Source organism: Bos taurus, unplaced genomic scaffold (assembly GCF_002263795.3).
Source record: "Bos taurus isolate L1 Dominette 01449 registration number 42190680 breed Hereford unplaced genomic scaffold, ARS-UCD2.0 Leftover_ScbfJmS_1899, whole genome shotgun sequence".
Classification (NCBI taxonomy): Eukaryota; Metazoa; Chordata; class Mammalia; order Artiodactyla; family Bovidae; genus Bos; species Bos taurus.
In genome coordinates, this window is record NW_020190994.1 from 870,461 (window position 1) to 892,519 (window position 22,059).

General features: G+C 37.9%; 1 protein-coding gene across 1 annotated transcript in view; it reads right to left on the reverse strand.

Moving 5' to 3' along the window:
• The window catches only part of LOC523126 (ATP-binding cassette sub-family C member 4), a 205,713-nt gene that overhangs the window by 105,685 nt on the left and 77,969 nt on the right, over positions 1-22,059 (reverse strand). The window contains 4 exon segments of the mRNA XM_010810937.4: positions 9,506-9,652; positions 19,837-19,931; positions 20,309-20,346; positions 21,182-21,322. Coding sequence (XP_010809239.3) covers positions 9,506-9,652; positions 19,837-19,931; positions 20,309-20,346; positions 21,182-21,322 — 421 coding nt within the window.

The following is a 22,059-nucleotide window of genomic DNA, read 5'->3' on the forward strand; positions in this document are numbered from 1 at the left end:
TATTATATCATTTGAATAAATTTTTGCCTTCCAAAATTAAATAAATAAATATATAAATAAATAAAATGTTATTAATAGGATCATTTTACTCTCCAAAAATAAAGAATAATAAATTTATAGTTCTCCCAAGGGAAGTAAATTTTATGAGCCCAGGCATGCTGACACCAATAGGAGAAAAAAGAACACAATTCTGAAAATAATGTCTACCTATAAGAAAGAAAGAAATTTCCTTCTTAATTTCTCTCTTTTTCTAAATTTTTTATTGAAGGATAATTGCTTTACAGAATTTTGTGGTTTTCTGTCATACATTAACAAGAATCAGTCATAGGTACACCCAAGTCCCCTCCCTCCCAAACCTCCATCCCATCTGCCTTCCCATCCCACCCTTCAGCATGTCGCAGAGCCCCTGTTTGAGTTCCCAGAGGCATACAGCAAATGTCCATTAGCTACCTATTTTACATATGGTATTGTAAATTTCCATGTTATTCTCTCCATACATCTCCTCTTTTCCCTTCTCCCTTCTCCCCTCCCCGCCATGTCCATAGGTCTGTTCTCTATATCTCTTTCTCCTTAATTTCTTTCTAAATATTTAAAGGTAATAAAAAGATTAATCCGTCATCCTGAGAACTTCTCAAAGCTAAATCTATGGGGTTTTTTATTGTGAGAAAATACATATAAGGCAAATCCAGATGTACTCTGGTATCTGTTCAAACATCTTTGTATAGAAAAGAAAGAAATGGATACCTTGTTTTCCTTACCACATGCTCAAAAAATACACATTTTCATTACATGTCTCAATCAGAGTGAAGATAATATCAGTCACTGAACCAAAAGAACACTTCTAGAAACATCCACTTGAAGTTCAAAGAGAAATCACTAATTATTGACTTAGCCCAAAATTAGGGACTTCAACTGAAAATCACCCAGGGCAGACACTCTGGTTATTCTGTTGCCAAGTCATATCTGACTCTTCATGACCCCAAGGACTGCAGCATGCCAGCCTTCCCTGTCCCTTACCATCTCTCAGGGTTTTCCCAAGTTCATGTCCATTGAATTGGTGTTGCCATCCAACTGTCTCATCCTCTGTTGCCCTCTTCTCCTTCTACTGATATAGTAACAATATGCCACTCTGTAGCACTACTTTCTCCCAACAGTAGACCCAGATGCAAGACTTTCCCATCGTGAGGAGCATGACTGTATTTGGAATAATGCCTGGATAAAGATTCCTATACATGTAACATGTCTAAAATAGACTTTCCAGGTATTCAAGTGGTTGAGCTAGTTCCCCATATGATACAATATATGAAAATGCAAATGCAAAAAAGAAATGAAAGGAAAATATTTCCAGAACAGAGAACTTGATTTCATGATAGCTTTCCACATAACTACATTATTTTAGTAAACTTCCACTCAAAGTTTACTTATAATCTTTATTCTAGATACTAGAGTTTTGCCTAAATAAGAGGGAAATTTCTAACAGATTAATCCTGGTTACCAAGAATGAAAAGAACACTCAACAGATCATAATTGATTTCAGTACTTATGGAGAAAACATCATTGCTTACATTTCACCTACTGTCAAACATTTGTAACACACTTCTACAAAGCCTGAAGAGAAGTGTGTGTAGATATTTGTAAAAAGCAACATTAGAAGTGCTAGCTTCCCTCTTCTTTTCCTAATACATTTTCAGAGATGAGTTCTAGCATCTAGACAGTTTCCGATGGGTCAGGAGAACATTTCAGTATCACTAAGAGTCTGTTTAGAAATTGAGATGAATTTTCTGTAAGCTTAGAGATGATGATCTTAAATAAAGATCATTTACTTTATTTCCTAAATTCCTTTCACTCCCACAGATGTCATTTCATTTTGAAAACAATTCATCTTAAAGTTCCAAGAGAACAGTTGTTGTAAAATTTTCTGAAACCGAGGGCAACCTTTACATAACATACTATGAAAAAGATCTGCAGCATAGGGTTATGCTTGTCAGTGTGTATGTGGTGCGTATCTATGAACTGAGATCTCCAATTGACAGCTGTATTAAAATGTGAATCTGTATCTTTTCTATATGGGATCACAGAATATTGATACCATTTGATTTAAACAAACAATCCACTACCAGCAATTATTTACATGTGTAAATGCCTTGAAAGACAGGGACTGACAGAATTTCAGTCAAGATGGCAGAATAGAAGGGTGTGCACTCATCTCCTGCAAGAGCACCAAAATTACCACTAGCTGTTGAACTCTCACTGACAAGAGGATGCTGGAACCCACCAAAAAAAGATACCCCACATTCAAAGACAAAAAAGAAGCTGCACCAAGATGGTAGGAGGGGTGCAATCACAATAAAATCAAATCCCATACCAGTTGGGTGGGTGACCTACAAATCGGAAAACAATAATACCAAAGAAGTTTTCCCACTGTGTGAAGGTTCTGAACCCCACATCAGGCTTCCCTGCCTGGGAATTCAACAAAGGGACTGGTAATTCCCAGGAAATCTGACCTTGAAGACCAGCAGGACTTTATTATATCCACAGGACTAAGAGAACCAGAGACTCCAGTCCTGGAGGACACAAGCTAACCTTTGTGCACACCAAGACTCAGAGGAAAAGAGCAGTGATCCCACAGGAGACTGAACCAAAACTACCTGCTACTGTTGGATGGTTTCCTGAGGAGGCATGAATCAGCAGGAGCTCAACACAAGGACGGAGGCACTGGCAGCAGCAGCCTGGGAAGGTCTCCCTTGGCATAAGCCCTCTTGGAAGTGGCCATTAACCCTACCAAGGGTTGGGTCGCCTCAGACCAAACAACTAACAGGGAGGGTGCACAACCCCACCCATCAGCAGATAACTGGATTAAAGCTTTACTGAGCAAGGTCCTGCCCACCAGAGCAAGACCTAGGTTTTCCCACCACCAATCCCTCCCATCAGAAAGCTTACACAAGTCTCTTAGCTTCATCCATCAGAGGGTAGACAGAAGAAGCAAAAAGAATTACAGTTCCACAGTGGCTAAAACAAAAACCACATTATAGAAAGTCAATCAGGATGAAAAAGCAGAAAGTTATGTCCCAGATAAAGGGACAAGATTAAACCCCAGAAAAACAACTAAATGAAGTGGAGATAGGCAATCTTGCAGAAAAAGAATTCAGCATAATGATATGGAAGATGATTCAGGATCTAAGGAAAAGAGTGGAGGCAAATATTGAAAAGATGCAAGAAATGTTTACCAAAGACCTAGAAAAACTAAAGAAAAAAACAAGCAGAGATGGATAATATACTAGAAGGAATCAATAGCAGAATAACTGAGGTAGAAGAACAGATAAATGACCTAGAGGACAGAATGGTGGAAATCACTGCCATAGAACAGAATATAGAAAAAGAATGAAAAGAAATGAAGACAGCATAAGAGACCTCTGAGACAACATTAAACACACCAACATTCGCATTATAGAGGTCCCAGAATGAGAAGAGAGAGAGAACGAACCTGAAAAAAATATTTGAAGAGATAATAGCTGAAAACTCCTCTAACATAGAAAACGAAATAGTCCACCAAATCTGGGAAGCACACAGAGTCTCAGGCGGGATAAACCCAAGGAGGAACACGCTGAGACACAGAGTAAACAAACTGACAAAAACTAAAGACAAAAATAAAATATTAAAAGCAATAAGGCAAAAATGACAAATTACATGGAAGTGAACTCCCATCAGAATATATTAAGAAGATGTGGCAAGAATACACAAAAGAACTGTATAAAAAAAAGATCTTCATGACCCAGATAATCACAATAGTGTGATCATTCACCTAGAGCCAGACATCCTGGGATGCGAAGTCAAGTGGGCTTTAGGAAGCATATGAATAAAGCTAGTGGAAGTGATGGAATTCCAGTTGAGCTATTTCAAATCCTAAAAGATGATGCTATGAAAGCGCTGCACTCAATATGGAAATTTTGAAAGCAAATTTGGAAAGCTCAGCAGTGGCCACAGGACTGGAAAAGGTCAATTTTCATTCCAATCCCAAAGAAAGGCAATGTTAAAGAATGCTCAGACTATTGCACAACTGCATTCATCTCACATGCTAGTAAAATAATGCTCAAAATTCTCCAAGCCAGGCTTAAACAATACGTAAACTGTGAACTTCCAGATGTTCAAGTTGGTTTTAGAAAAGACAGAGGAACCAGATATCAAATTGCCAACATTTGCTGGATCATCAAAAAAGCAAGAGAGTTCCAGAAAAAACATCTATTTCTGCTTTATTGACTACGCCAAAGCCTTTGACTGTGTGGATCACAATAAACTGTGGAAAATTCTGAAAGAGATGGGAATACCAGACCACCTGACCTACCTCTTGAGAAACTTATATGCAGGTCAGAAGCAACAGTTAGAACTGGACATGGAACAACAGACTGGTTCCAAATAGGAAAAGGAGTACATCAAGGCTGTATATTATCACCCTGATTATTTAATTTATATGCAGAGTACTTCATGAGAAACACTGGGCTGGATGAAGCACAGGCTGGAATCAAGATTGCTGGGAGAAATATCAATGATCTCAGATATGCAGATGACACCACCCTTATGGCAGAAAGTGAAGAGGAACTAAAGAGCCTCTTGATGAAAGTGAAAGAGGAGAGTGAAAAAGTTGGCTTAAAGCTCAGCATTCAGAAAACTAAGATCATGGCATCCGGTCCCATCACTTTATGGCAAATAGATGGAGAAACAGTGGAAACAGTGGCAGACTTTATCTTTTTGGGCTCCAAAATCACTGCAGTTGGTGACCACAGCCATGAAATTAAAAGACGCTTACTCTTTGGAAGAAAACCTATGACCAACCTAGACAGCATATTAAAAAGCAGAGATATTACTTTGCCTACAAAGGTGTGTCTAGTCAAAGCTATTATTTTTTTTCACTAGTCATATATGGACGTGAGAATTGGACTATAAAGAAAGCTAAGCACGAAAGTATTGATGCTTTTGAATTGTGGTGTTGGCGAAGACTCTTGAGAGTCCTTTGGACTGCAAGGAGATCCAACCAGTCCATCTTAAAGGAGATCAGTCTTGAGTGTTCATTGGAAGATCTGATGTTGAAGCTGAAACTACAATATTTTGGCCACCTGATGCAAAGAGCTGACTCATTTGAAAAGACCCTAATGCAGAAAAAGATTGAAGGTGGAGGAGAAGGGGACGACAGAGGATGAGATGGTGGGATGGCATCACTGACTCAGTAGACATGTTTTGGCAAGCTCTGGGAGTTGGCGATGGACAGGGAGTCCTGATGTTCTGCAGTCCATGGGGTCGTTAAGGGTCGGACATGACTGAGCAACTGAACTGAGCTGATCTGAACTCCCATTATTCTATCAGCAGATTTCTCAACAGAAAATCTACAAGGAAACAGCCTGATATATTTAAAATAATGAAAGCAAAGAAAGTAAAACCAAGAATACTCTACCCAGCAAGACTCTTGCTTAAGATTTGTTGGAGAAATCAAAAGCTATCCAGACAAGCAAAAGTTCAGAGAATTCAGCGCCACCAAACCAACTTCATAATAAATGCTAAAGGAACTTCTGTAGGCAGGAAATTCAAGAGAAAGAAAAGACTTACACAAAATAAACCCAAAACAATTAAGAAAATGGTAATAGGATCACATATATTGATAACTACATTAAATATAAATGGATTAAATGCACCAAAAAAGACAGAGACTGGCTGAGCAGATGAGAACATGTTGCATGGATGCATTTCCACTTACCATGTTACTCTGCTTGATCCTCCCAAATTGTATGTGATTATTGTATATTATTAAGTTAATCATGTTCCCTTTATGACTTGCAATTTTAATTTTTTTTTTTTTTTTGGTCTGGCTATTGATTTATTTTATGAACATCTTTTACTATTGTGATTATGTAACCGTTATTCACATAATACCATTGTATCATGATTGGTCAACAGAAAAATAATAAAAATCTGCATCATCATTAAAAACTGCTATTTAATACAAAACCCTGTAATCACTGTTTAAAATCCAGATGCATATCAAAATTATCTTGGAATTTTTTGAAAAATATAAATACCAAGGTATTGCTTTTTTTTTTTCTCCAGAACTCCAGATGTTTCTAATAAGCAGCCATGTTTAAAAATAATTAGACTATATGGGGATCTTTTAATTTTACCTAACTTGTTTCACTCTTTCTATTTCATATTCAGTATTCCCATTTCATTTATTTGTTTTCCAAAGTCTCCATCTTTTTTTATTGATGTATTTTCTCAACCCCTTATCAAGCATAGTAGAAAAATTTGTGTATACATATATATAAGTAATATGCATAATATATGTATTTTAGAAAACTGAACAATTCTTGCCTAACTAAAAAATTTATGACATTTTGATTCCACTTGTTTGACTTAGTATGAATAGAATGCTAGATGTCTAATTTAAAAACAAAATAGACATGCAACAAGTAACAGAGGTTTACTGTATAGCACAGAGAACTATAGTTGATATCTTACAATAACCTTTAATGGAAAATAATTTCAAAAATAATGTATATGTATAACTGAATCACCTTGCTGGGCACCTGAAACACTGTAAGTCAACAATGTTTATATATATATATATATATATAAAGAAAAAAGTTAAAAATAAACACTTTAAAAGAAAGAGGTCCAACAATCTAATACCACAGTATTAACAATGACATCCCTCTTGTGTGGGTGTCAGGTGTTGGGAAATTACCTTACATGATTTTTCCCAATCACTTGCTCTCAGATGCTCTTGGATGGTCTTTTGCAAATTATTTTTCAGCCCAGCAAGTTGATATCACTACTTCCTTGTTTCCAAGTTTAATAATGGAATCTCTCTTTCTCCCTCTAATTTAGACACATTATCTTTATTTGGGGAAAAAAATATCTTTCTAACTATCTATTTAACAATAGGCCACATCACAATAACCTTTGCACATGATGACTTTAACTGGGGGCACTTTTTTTGCATGCAGTATAATTAAGGATTTATTTGAAATACCTTATGTTATAAACTGAAATAAACTTGGAAAACTACAAAAAAAAAAAAAAAAAGAATAAGAAGAAAGACAGGGACTGTTTGTCTCAATGCTGGGGACCACAACTTACAACCAGTAGATGATCAGTAAATGCTTGATGAGTGAAAAGGCCCCTGATTCTTACCTGTTAGAACCTGAGGCCAAGAGAAGTGGCTGGCACAGTTCTTCCAAAGCTCTGTCCCAGCAGAACCAGAACATCTAACATCTCCACCTACATCCCAACTCCCTGTCCAATAATAGTTTTTAAATGTCTATGTATGTTTAAAAATGGCTGAATTCCTCATTATTTCTTAATGGCCTTTAGTTTGTAAGGCAAAACTAGTAGGCACCACATATTTAACCCACATAAGCACCACGATTTGCCTTCAATGCTCAGCTAAACCCCAGGGAAATGTATTACATGTCTGACGGTTTCATTTCCTTGATTGACAGACACAGAATTTGGAAGTTTGGATAGCCTGGTTCTAGGAACCAGAGCTTCCAAAGTATCAATACATGTGGTTTTCTCTTCATGTGATCACAAACCAGCAATAAAGTCCACCATAAATAATCTATTGTACATTTTACTTTGACAATAAACTATAGGAAAGAGTTCAACTGAATATATCACTGAAGGAGTAAGTAATTGATGGCCCTGAAGCCTTTTGGGCAAAGCAGGCCTATAATCTTTGCAGTATAATACTTATTTGGGCTTCTATTTTCCTGAAAGAATGAGATTCTGCTAAGAGATAGAGGAAGGGGAGGAAGACAAGCACCAGTGTGCTGACTGCTCTAAGATTAGAGACTTTGAAGATTTAAACTTGATCCCAAATTCTTGAATAATAAATAAATCAGCATCTGGAGAAGCCTACAGGTCTTGAACATGAAGAACCTGGTTAACTGTGGTCATGAGCACCCAGAGGCTGAAATAACAGAAATCCAGTCCCACTTAAGGCTCCCAACTTGATGACCATAGTTTTTATGTTAGCTGACAAAGTGGAGCAACTTCACAGCTATAATAGTATGGACTTCTCCAAATACTTCCTCACTATAGCTTCATAATAAAATGAGATCTGTATGGGCCTTTGTAGTTAACCATTCTGTGCTTGGCTCACTGCCTGGACCAAAAAATATGTTTGAATACATCTACACAAGATGCTTCCCTGAATAATTAGCATTAATCCTCACAAGAGTCCTATGAAACAGGAAGGGCGTGTGAAATTATTCCCATTTCACAAGAAAGGAAGTTCCCAGATAGCATTTCCTCATTATCAGTAAGGTTCACTAGTCACTGACAATGAGCTAAGTGTTGTGAGTATATTAATAAGCTTATTTCTAACACAGTCAAAAACTGTATTAATAGAATCCCCATTTAGAGATAAGAAAACAGACACAAAGAAATTAAGTAACCAGCACATAAGAATTATATTAATATAGCTATAACCTACTATTACCATTTGTAACTAGCACCAGGACTGAACTCAGGCAGCTGACTTCAGGCAGAGTCACACTTTTAAACCAAGACAGACCACATCCTGCCTTGTGATTTGCCTGCCCAATAGGATCCATCTGCTCTGGCCTTGGTCACATGGCGAGTTGATGGCCAGGCCAAGGCTACTCCTGTCCTCCCTCCAGTCCACATACCTGCCTCAACAAGTCCTGTCAATCATTGCCTACAAAAACAAAGCTGCCCTGGGCCTCAGCACAAGTCCAACTAACTGAACAGAGGGGCATGTACACTGATGAACTAATGCTTCATAGAAACCCAGGTCAGGAGGCTACCTTCAGAAGCAAAACAAGTCAAAGGCCTCAAGATGGAAGAAAAAAACCACTGAGAAACCTCCAGGGACACTCATATTGAGAAATTTACTACTGAAGATACATGTGCTATGTACTACAAAGGGTCTTACATGTCACCAAGTGTCCACTGTAAAACTATAGTTTCTTTGAAAAAGATGCTTACATTTTACCAATTTGGAATTTTAATGAATTTTTATTACTATTTTTATGTAAACCTCAATGCATGGGCATATGTCAGAGTTCTGTGATTCCAGAAATGGATGGGAAAAGAAAGAAACACACAGCCTGTGTCTTGCAGATTCATTGTAAGAAGGTTCTATCTAGACAACGGCCTAACTTAACACTATATGACACAGCCAGCTTTTAGAAACTGGTCAACAACATTAAAACATCTTTGCATCTAACATAGGATATTTTATATGCCACATAACAAATGGGTTTCTAAGTCATTCTGCAAAGTGAACATTTATCTTTACACACACACTAAAATTGGAAAAAAAAAAAACTTATATGCCCCTATATTCAGATCAGTAAAGTTTTTTGTAGAAAATAGATCAATATGCACAGTGATTATCTTCTAAGTATCTCATCCACTTTCAAATATCAAATGTAATCAGGAACTAAATGCATTAATAATACATACTTACTGAGAAACTTGGTGTCTGACTTACCTATTGGATTTCTATCGAAGAACAACATTGGTGCTCTGAAAATGGACTCCAACATTTTGTTGTGCAAAGTTTGTGAAGAATTAACAAGGACGTAGAATATCAACAAAGATCTTGTGATGCCAAAAAGGATGATACCTACAGTTAGAACTGAAATAAAGTAACATCACTCAGCAAAAGATCTCTGCCTTTCCTTCAATTATGTGAAAGCATGGCAGACAGCTTACAAAAATGTTATGTGTTTTATTCTATAAATATAATTTATAGAATAAAGTATATATAATTTATATAAATTCATAAATTTATATAAATTCAGCTATAGACTATAGAATAAATATATAATGGATTCTATGAGAGTCTAATACATTCACTAGGTATATTTACACATAAAAATATTAAAATAAGTATGGTTCTCTTATTAAATAGAAACAACATGAGAAAAAAAATCAGGTGTAAAATACAAACTCAGATTTTCCTAATCCAATTACAAGTACTAATTAAAACTCAGAAGAAAGAAAATGATAAAAAGTAGTATCTTCCTTTTGCCATATTTCAAATCTCATTATTTATAACATGTCCCATAATCTAAAATTGAGAAATGTTTTGATACCACCATGAATTAAAAGGGAATAAGAGAGATGACTTACCATTTCCTTATAAATGGTAAATGTATATGGAAATTTACTTCCATGTAAAGAAACTATTTCCATGCCCAAGCAGCTTTAAAGAGTATAAAAAGACCATATTAAGTTGCAAGCAGACAATCTCTTAATAATTGAATTGCAAGAAAACATGTACTACATTTTACCATGAGATAATAATCAAAATGAGCAAGTAATCTCTCACTAAGTGTTTTATAGAAACACAAAGCATGGGGGTGGTCCTAAGATGGCAGAGGAATAGGACAAGGAGACCACTTTCTCCCCCAAAAATTTATCAAAAGATCATTTGAATGCTGAGCAAATTCCACAAAACAACTTCTGAATGCTGGCGGAGGACACCAGCCACCCAGAAAGGCAGCCCATTGTCTTCTAAAGGAGGTAGGACACAATATAAAAGACAAAAAGAGAGACAAAGAGGTTGGGAACAGAGACCCATCCTGGGTAGGGAGTTGTGAAAGAGGAGAAGTTTCCAAACACCAGGAAACCCTCTCACCAGCGGGTAGGTGGGGAGTTTTGGAATCTCAGAGGGCAACATAACTGGGATGAAAATAAATAAATAAATAAAACCCACAGATTATGTGCCTAACCACAACTCCCAGCAGAGAAGCAGCCCAGATGCTCTCATCTGCCACCAGCAAGCGGGGACTGAACAGGGAGGCGCTGGCTGCATTGCTTCAGGTAAGGACCAGGCCTGAATGCCCTGAGGACAATCTGAGGGAGCTAACATGAGACAGCAACCCAAACTGTGGGATAGCCAGAGAGAAAAAAAGAAAGAGAGAGAGAGAACTTTCCCGTGAAAAGCTCTAACCCAAGGCACTGCCAGGCCCACTCACAGAACAAAGGACTGAGTGAATACCTGAGGAGAGCTAGCCGGCTGCGGACCGGCCCATCCCCCACCAGAGGCAGAGAGGCAGGCAGGTGACATCCAGAGCTGGAAAGGGGCAATCTGGGCCCCAAAGGTGGCATCCTCCACCAAATTGCGAGCAGGCTCCCAGTTGCTAACCAAATGTTCCTGGGATCCTGGACGGTTGACATCCAACAGGAGGGTCACAGCTAGAGATCAGCTCCCCAGAGGAGACACACAGCACACGTGGGACGGTGCTCCCACTATGCTCCCAGGAAACCAAGCGGCTGGGACCTGGGAGGCGATATGACGCACTGCACACCTGGGGAGTGTGCTCACCAAGCACCTCGTCACCTGAGCTGCTTGGACCTGGGAAGGGCACAAAACACAGGCCCAACCAAGTATGTACCTTTGTGGAGTACCTGAGAACCTGAACCTGAGCAGCTTAGACCTGGGAAGTGCATGCAACCCAGGGCCCGCTTTAGACAGTTCCCCTGCAGAGCAACCTGGAGCCTGAGCAGTGTAGACAGGGATAACACAGGCGCCGTGAGTGGGAGCAAACCCAGTGTGGTCCAGACAATGCGAGCACTCCCCACAAATGCCAGTGATATTTGTTTGCAGTGTTCCTCCCTCCCCACAGCACAACTGAACAAGTGACTAAGCACACTAAATAAGTGACCACCTTTGCCCCCTTGTGTCAGGGCGGAAATTAAACACTGAAGAGACTCGCAAACAAAAGCCGCCAAAATAAACAGAGGGAACCGCTTTGGAAGTGACAGGTGCAACGGATTAAAACCCTGTAGTTAGCACTGACTACATTGGAAGGGGCCTATAGACCTTGAGAAGAAGTATAAGCTGGAACAAGGAATTATCTGAAACTGAACTGACCCATCACTGCCTGCAATAGCTCCAGAAATTCCTAGATATATTTTACTATTATCATTTTTTAAATTTTACTTTATTACTTTTTTACTTTATTACTATTTACTTTGTAGTAAATATAGTAAATATAGTAAAAAAGTAAATAGTAATATTTTATTACTATTTACTTTTATAATTTTACTTTATTAATCCATTAATTTTCATTTTTATAACCTACTATTATCTTGCAAAAAAAGAACCTATTTTTAAAGCAAATTTCATATATGCTTTCTATAATTTTTGTGATTTTGTGTTTTTTTTAATATTGTATTTTTGAGAGTTTAACCTCTACTCTTGATTTTCAATCTTTGCTTTTGGGTATTTGTTATCAATTTTGTACCTTTAAGAATCCAATCTTCAATACCCATTTTTACTTAGGAGTGTGATTACTGGCTTGATTGTCCTCTCCCTCTTTTGACTCTCCTTGTTCTCCCCCAGGTCACCTCCATCTCCTCCCTCCAACCTCTTCTCTACCCAACTCTGTGAATCTCTTTGGGTATTCTGAGCTGTGGAGAACACTTAGGGAAATGATCACTGGCTAGATCTGCCTCTTGCCTTTTGACACCCCATGTTCTCTTCTTGGTCACCTCTATCTCCTTCCTCCCTCTTCTCTTCTCTATGTAACTCTGTGAAACTCTCTGGATATTCCAGGCTGTGGACAGCACATAGGAATTTGATTACTGGCTAGATTTCTCTCTCCCCTTTTGATTCATCCTTTTCTCCTCCTGGTCACCTCTATCTCCTTCCTCCCTCGTCTCTTCTCCATGTAACTTTGTGAACCTCTCTGGGTGTCCCTCACTGTGGAGAATCTTTTCTCTTTTAACCTACATGTTTTAGCATTGGTGCTGTATGGATGGAGAAGTCTTCAGGCTACTGTAGAATAAGACTGAAAGCCAGAGACAGGAGGCTTAAATCCAAAACCTGAGAACACCAGAAAACTCCTGACTCCAGGGAACATTAATGAACAAGAGGTCATCCAAAAGCCTTCATAACTACAATGAAACCAAGCTCCACCCAAGAACCAACAAGTTCCAGAGCAAGACATACCAAGCTAATTCTCCAACAACACAGGAACATAGCACTGAGCATTAAAATACAGGCTGCCCAAAGTCACACCAAACCCATAGAGACCTCAAAACTCACTACTGGACACTTCATTGCACTCCAGAGAGAAGAGATCCAGCCCCACCCACCAGAACACTGACGCAAGCTTCCCTAACCAGGAAACCTTGACAAGCCACTCGTCCAACCACACCCACAGGGAGGAACCTCCACAATAAAGAGGAACCACAAAGTTCCAGCATACAGAAAGGCCACCCCAAACACAGCCATCTCAACAAAATGAAAAGGCAGAGAAATATTCAGCAGGTAAAGGAACATGATAAATGCCCAACAAATCAAACAAAAGAGGAGGAGATAGGGAGTCTACCTGAAAATGAATTCAGAATAATGATAGGAAAAATGATCCAAAATCTTGTGAACAAAATAGAGTTACAGATATATAGTCTAGAGACAAGGATTGAGAAGATGAGCAAATGTATAACAAGGACCTAGAAGAAGTAAAAAAGAGTCAATCAATAATGAATAATGCAATAACTGAGATCAAAAGCACTCTGGATGGAGCCAACAGTAGAATAACTGAGGCAGAAGATAGGATAAGTGAGGCGGAAGATAGGATAAGTGAGGTGGAAGATAGAATGGTGGAAATAAATGAAGCAGAGAGGAAATAAGAAAAAAGAATTAAAAGAAATGAGGACAACCTCAGAGACCCCTGGGGCAATGTCACATGCCCCAACATTCAAATCATTGTAGTCCAGAAGAAGACAAAAAGAAAGGCCATGGGAAACTACTTGAGGAGATAATAGTTGAAAACTTCCCTAAAATGGAGAAGGAAATGGCCACCAAAGCCCAAGAAACCCAGAGAGTCCCAAACAGGGTAAACCTAAGGTGAAATACCCCAGACACATATTAACCAAATTAACCAATATCTAACAAAAAGAACAATTAAAGGCAGCAAGGGGAAAACAACAAATAACACACAAGGGGATTCCCATAAGGATAACAGCTGATCTTTCAATAGAAACTCTTTAGGACAGAAGGGAATGGCAGGACATACTTAAAGTAATGAAAGAGAAAAACCTACAACCCAGATTACTATACCCATCAAGGATCTCATTCATATATGAAGGAGAAATCAAAAGCTTTACAGACAAGCAAAAGCTGAGAGAATTCAGCACCACCAAACCATCTCTTCAACAAATGCTAAAGGATCTTCTCTAGACAGGAAACACAGAAAAGGTGTATAAATTCGAACCCCAAACAACAAAGTAAATGGCAATGGGATCATGCTTATCAATAATTACCTTAAATGTAAATGGGTTGAATGCCCCAGTCAAAAGATAAAGACTGGCTAAATGGATACAAAAGCAAGACCCCTACATATGCTGTCTACAAGAGACCCACCTCAAAACAAGGGACACATACAGACTGAAAATTAAGGGCTGGAAAAATACATTTCATGCAAATGGAGACCACAAGAAAGCAGGAGTAGCAATATTCACATCAGATAAAATAGACTTTGAAATAAAGACTGTGAAAATAGACAAAGAAGGACACTACATAATGATTAAAGGATCAATCCAAGAGGAAGATATAACAATTATAAATATATATGCACCCAACATAGGAGCAACACAATATGTGTTGCAAATCCTAACAAGTATGAAAGGGGAAATTAATAGCAACACAATAATAGTGGGAGACTTTACTACACCACTCACTTTAATACACCTATGGATAGATCAACTAAACAAAATTAGCAAGGAATCACAAACTTTAAATGATATAATGGATCAGTTAGACTTAATTGATATCTATCAGACATTTCACCCCAAAACAATGACTTTCACCTTTTTCTCAAGTGCACACGGACCCTACTCTAGGATAGACCACATCCTGGGCCATAACTCTAGCCTTGGTAAATTAAAAAAAAAAAGAAATTCTAAGTATCTTTTCTGATCACAAGATTAGATATCTGCAGTAAGATTAGATATCAACTACAAGGGGAAAAAAAGACTATTAAAAATACAAACACAAGGAGGCTAAACAACACACTCTGAATCACCAATAAATCAGAAAAAATCACAAAAGAAATCAAACTATGCATAGAAACAAATGACAATGAAAGCACGACAACCCAAAACCTTTGGGACTCAGTAAAATCAGTGCTAAAGGGAAGGTTCATAGCAATACAAGCTTATCTCAAGAAACAAGAGAAAAATCAAATAGATAACCTAACTCTACAACTAAAGCAACTAGAAAAGGAAGAAATAAAGAAACTAGGTTTAGTAGAAGGAAAGGAATCATAAAAGTTAGGGCAGAAATTAATGAAAAAGAAACAAAGGAGACTATGGCAAAAATCAACAAAGCTAAAAGCTGGTTCTTTGAGAAGATAAATAAAATAGACAAACCATTAGCCAGATTCATCAAGAAACAAAGGGAGAGGAATAAAATCAACTAAATTGAAATGAAAATGGAGAAATCACAACAGACAACACAGAAATAAAAAGGATCATAAGAGACTGCTATCAGCAACTATATGCCCAAAAAATGGACAACTTGGAAGAAATGGACAAACTCTTAGAAAAGTATAACTTTCCAAAACTCAACCAGAAAGAAATAGAAAATGTTAACAGACCCATCACAAGCATAGACATTGAAAATATAATCAGAAATCTTACAGCAAACAAAAGCCCAGGACCAGATGGCTTCACAGCTGAATTCTACCAAAATTTAGAGAAGAGCTAACACCTATCCTACTCAAACTCTTCCAGAAAATTTCAGAGGAAGGTAAACTCCCAAATTCATTCTATGAGGTCACCATCACCCTAATACCAAAACCAGACAAAAATGCCACAAAAAATAGAAAACTACAGGCCAATATCACTGATAAACATAGATGCAAAAATCCTTAACAAAATTCTAGCAAACAAAATTCAACAACATATTAAAAAAATCATACATCATGACCAGGTGGGCTTTATCCCAGGGATACAAGGATTCTTTAATATCCGCAAATCAATCAATGTGATACACCACATTAACAAATTGAAAAATAAAAGCCATATGATTATCTCAATAGATGTAGAGAAAGCCTTTGACAAAATTCAACACCGATTTATGACAAAAACTCTCCAGAAGGCAAGCATAGAGGGAACATACCTCAACATAATAAAAGCTATATATGATAAACCCACAGCAAACATTATCTTCAATGGTGAAAACCTGACAGCATTTCCCCTAAAGTCAGAAACAAGACAGGGGTTCCCACTCTCACCACTACTATTAAACACAGTTTTGGAAGTTTTGGCCACAGCAGTCAGAGAAGAGAAAGAAATAAAAGGAATCCAGATTGGAAAAGAAGAAGTAAAACTCTCACTGTTTGCAGATGACATGTTCCTCTACACAGAAAACCCTAAAGACACCACCAGAAAATTACAAAAGTTAATTAATGAATATAGTAAAGTTGAAGGATATAAAATTAATACACCTTGTATTCCTATACACTAACAATGAGAAAACAGAAAGAGAAATTAAAGAAACAATTCCATTCACTGTTGCAATGAAAAGAATAAAATACTTAGGTATAAATCTACCTAAAGAAACAAAAACCCTATATATAGAAAATTATAAAACACTGATGAAAGAAATAAAAGATGACACAAATAGAGAAATATACCATATTAATGGACTGGAAGAATCAATATAGTGAAAATGAGTATACTACCCAAAGCAATCTATGGATTCAATGCAATCCCGATCAAGCTACCAATGGTATTTTTAAGAGAACTAGAACAAATAATTTTAAAATTTGTATGGAAATACAAAAAAACCTCTAATAGCCAAAGCAATCTTGACAAAGAAGAATGGGACTGGAGGAATCAACCTGCCTGACTTCAGACTATACTACAAAGCTATAGTCATCAAGACAGTATGATACTGTCACAAAGACAGAAATATTAATCAATGGAACAAAATAGAAAGCCCAGAGATGAATCCATGGACCTATGGACACCTTATCTTTGACAAAGGAGGCAAGAATATACAATGGAGAAAAGACAATCTCTTTAACAAGTGGTACCGGGAAAACTGGTCAACCACTTGTAAAAGAATTAATTAGAATACTTTATAACACCACACACAAATATAAACTCAAAATGGATTAAAGATCTAAATGTAAGACCAGAAACTATAAAACTCCTAGAGGAAAACATAGGCAAAACACTCTCTGACATAAATCACAGCAGGATCCTCTATGACCCACCTCCCAGAGTACTGGAAATAAAAGCAAAAATAAACAAATGGGACCTAAATAAACTTAAAAGCTTTTGCACAATGAAGGAAACTATAAGCAAGGTGAAAAGACAGCCTTCAGAATGGGTGAAAATAATAGCAAATAAAGCAACTGACAAAGAATTAATCTCAAATATATAGAAACAGTTCCTACAGTTCAATTCCAGAAAAATAAATGACCCAATCAAAAAATGGGCCAAAGAACTAAACAGACATTTCTCCAAAGAGGACATACAGATGGCTAACAAACACATGAAAAGATGCTCCACATCACTCTTTATCAGGGAAATGCAAATCAAAACCACAATGAGATACTATCTCATGCCAGTCAGAATGGCTGCTATCCAAAAGTCTACAAACAATAAATGCTGGAGAGGGTGTGGAGGAAAAGGAACCCTCTTACACTGTTGGTGGGAATGCAAACTAGTACAGCCACCATGGAGAATAGTGTGGAGATTCCTTAGAAAGCTTCAAATAGAACTGGCATATGACCCAACAATCCCACTGCTGTGCATACACACCGAAGAAACCAGAACTGAAAGAGACACATGTACCCCAATGTTCATTGCAGCAATGTTTGCATTAGCTAGGACATGGAAGCAGACTGGATGTCCATTGGCAGATGAATGGATAAGAAAGCTGTGGCACATATACACAATGGAATATTACTCAGCTATTAAAAAGAATGCATTTGAATCAGTTATAGTGAGGTGGATGAAACTGGAGCCTGTTATACAGAGTGAAGTGAGTTGGAAAGAAAAGCAAATACAGAATAATAACACATATATATGGAATTTAGAAAGATGGTAATGATGACCCTATATGCGAGACAGCAAAAGAGACACAGATGAATAGAACAGTGTTTTGGAGTCTATGGGAGAAGGTGAGGGTGGGGTGATTTGAGAATAGCATTGAAACATGCATATTATCATATGTGAAACATATCTCCAGTCCAGGTTCAATGCATGAGAAAGGGTGTTCAGTGCTCGTGCACTGGGATGACCCTGAGAAATGGGATCAGGAGAGAGGTGGAGGGGGGTTCAGGATGGGGAACACATGTATACCCATGGCTGATTTATGTCAACATATCGCAAAAACCACTACAATATTGTAAAGTAATTAGCCTCCAATTAAATTAATTAATTAAAAAAGAAACACAAAGCATTTGGAAATAAACACAATAACCTAAATTTAACTTTATTAATGACATAAATGAGTAACTGCTATGCATACAAAAATGAAAATAGCCCTCTTAACATCCCTTGAATTCACAATGCTAAAGAGAGTGGAGAAACTTCTGTAATATACATTCCATCAAATATTTTGTTTTCCTCTTTAGCTGATGTGTCATTGTTATTTCAGCTTTAAAAGCTGTTCAAATTCCTGAATTCCATCAATAAGCATTTGCCTTAGCCTACTGGGCTTCGCTGGTGGTTCAAATGGTAAAGAATCTGCCTGCAGTGCATTGAGACCCTGGTTTGATCCCTGGGCCAGGAAGATCCCCTGGAGTAGGAAATCACAACCCACTCCTGTATTCTTGCCTGAAAAATTCTATGGACAGAGGAGTCTGGCAGGCCACAGGCATTGGGGTCATAAAGCCAGACACAACTGAGTGACTAACACACCATCCTATATGAATATATAATGTAAGTCCATCTTCCTTTCTTTATGTTATCATAGTTTCTCAATTCAGAAGGTAAACAACTAATGGATTCACATTTCTTAGCAAGTGATCAACATAATAAATACCAAATTTCAATGAGTGGGTTCTAACAAAGATAACACACTCTACCTTTGTAGAAAGCTTGTATGAGGGTTTCCTGTGGGAATAGATAATATTTGAGGTGAGGATTTCCTTTAAAAATTATATAACGCTACATATATTCTAAGCACTCCTGTGAAAACACAGAGAGCTGTGTTAATATTGGCCTGGCAAGCCAGATATTAATCACATAGTTGAGGACACAATAACATTGTGATCTCAAGGAAAGAAAGAGAAGGAATTCTAATTTCTAGACACTGGATTTCTCCCTGCTTAACTTCTTTCTTAAGTAGTGAAGCCCAAGAGATGAGTGTGGTGAAGGGGACTTTGCATACCTGCAAGGGAATAACACTTTTACGTGGAACACTTGCTGCCAAAGGATTTCATTCAGGATCAATAAAAGTCATGGTTTATTCAGAAAGAATTGAAACAATCCAAACAACAGGGTGGGGATCCATTTCTAATCCCCTTGCCCATTCATGTAATGATGTAAGCTTTAGCTAAAGCAACCTATTAGAATAGACGATAGAACATATTTCCAGTGGCTGATTTTCTCAAAACGCAATGCTGGTTTAACTACCAAAATCCAGTACAGAGCAAATTAAGAGTCTTCATGCACCCACTTTCTTCTAGTAGATTTTAAAAATACTCATTCTAATTAATTCAATGAGTAAATGCAACTCAGACTCTTCATCTGTTAAGACATTATTGAATTGCTCCTGGGAGCTCTAGTTGTTCACCCAGGCTCCTAGTAAACACCTCAGACTCTCGTATAACAGACCAGATGATTTACCTGAGTGAACTGTTAAGTACCAGCCAGAATCAGGTATCTCAATTACCCTTCCTTTTCCATATGCCATGGCATATAGGGTACTCTGTCCATTTGCCCTAGGGAAAAGGGAAGACAAAGAAAAAATATTATACTCTAGATAGAATTTAGGTAAATAACAGAAAAATTAACCTCAATTTAGGAGACGTGTTTTACGGTGGAAAATGGTTCCCAGCTCACTGGGCCCTGTGTCTGTCTACCTTATAAAAAGTCCATTTGAATCACAACTTTCATCTCTAAGAACGTGAGGAAGCTTCTGGGGGTCAAATACGGGGATAGTCTCACTCCATCAGCCAGAAATTTACTTCTTTTTCAGAGAAACTATGTGAGAGTCAGAAGAAGAGGCTGAACAAGCCCCAACTATCCCCCCTGCTGTGGGAAAGTGAGGCTTCATGTAGACTTCACAGCCCTTTGAGTCAGACCGGGAATCACTCACCAGTATGCAAGCCACCAATCCTGCAGGACGTAGGCAACCTGCAGCAGGAAACAACAGTCACTCACACACTGACATCACTGAGCCTCACACCCCGCTCACTAGGTTGGGAGATGGAAAGGCTCCAGAACGTGGAGATGGTCCTTCCAGCTCAGGTCTGTGCCAAGCCCCACACCCCAGATGACCACAGGTCAGAGGAGGGCATGCTACATTTTAATATCTTTACAAGACATTCTTTTACTTCCTAGAATCTCTCTGTTATATACAAATACCACCTCACCTCAATAAGTAAGCCTCACTTATTTTCCTCACAGATTTCATTCAGTGCAAACCAAAATGGACTGCAAAGCATAATAAAAACAGTATAAAAGTCAGGACTTTTCAAAGAAAAAAAAATTTGATAGAAACTGTGATGATCAAGTTTATGTGTCAGCTTGGCTAGGCCAGTCTCTAGTGGTTCAACCAAACCCTCGTCTAGATGTCACTATGAAGGTATTCAGTGGATATGATTCACATCATCCTCAGAAATGAAGTAGAGGAGATCACCCTCAACACTGTGGTGGCCTTGTCCAGTCAGTCAAAGGCCTGATGAACAAAACCTGAGGCTTCCTGGAGGAGGAAGAAATTTTGCTTCAAGACAGCAGGGTCAGCTCCTGCCTGAGGTTCCAGCCTGTAGGCCTGCTTTTCTTATTTCACATTGACCAGCTAGACTGCACAACCTCATGAGCCAGTTCTCTAAAATAAATCTCTTAATATATATATTAAACGTGTTAATAAATTAAATATTAATGTAATAATAAATTAAATAAATACAGTATAAACAATATGTAGATACCAAGAAGAGGGCACAAAACCGAAATAAATGTTTTTATTTACCTGAGCTGCGATGTTCACTAAAATAAGGAAAATGATGATAATCCAATGTGCACTGGCTGTGAAGTAATTCTCATAGGCCTTAAAACCAACTCTTCCAACCGAATGGCCCTCTAGTGGTAATGTAACCTGGATAGTCTCAGTCTGGGAGGGAGAACGGCAGTGAAAACAAAATTTTAAGTAAGGAACCCTCAAATTTCAAAAGTTTGCAATGCCCTCCACTGCAAAGCTGTGAGGAAACAGATACATCTCATATGCTTGTAGGAGTGCAGGATGGTCCATTTCCTACAGAAAAGGGTGTGCAAATGTCTAGCCAAACCATATATGCATTTACCCTTGGACTCAGCCATCCTACTTTCAGAAGTCTATTAGAAAAAGAACATCATTTGCATGAAATTATTCACTTGTTGGGTGGCTTTGCTTAAAGTCAATCATGACTCTCAGCACAAGCACAACTACCTGATTCAAGTACAAATGCAGAAGCTTCTTCCAAAATAATACACAAAGTGATATGGCACTAACATATCCCTCTAAATGACTTGTATCACTTCCAATAATAGAAACATAAAACATACTTGGTGCTCAAAATCCTAGACAAATACAGCAAAATAAGTTCACACAGGAAGTTGAAATAATGTGAGTCTGGACAGCACAGGACAGCATATGACCCAAATCTATTTAATCCCTGAATTTCAGGGAGTGATTCCTGAGTGTAGAATGTGAGGAACTAATCTGAATATTTATCAGAATCATCCAGGTTCCTAGGTCTGGATATTGTGGGCTTGGATACCAAGAAGTACCTATGTATGTTTTTTAAGAGAGAGCTAGTGCTTTTCTTCATTTCTGTCTGTAGGACCTAGAATGCATTATAGAGTCACATG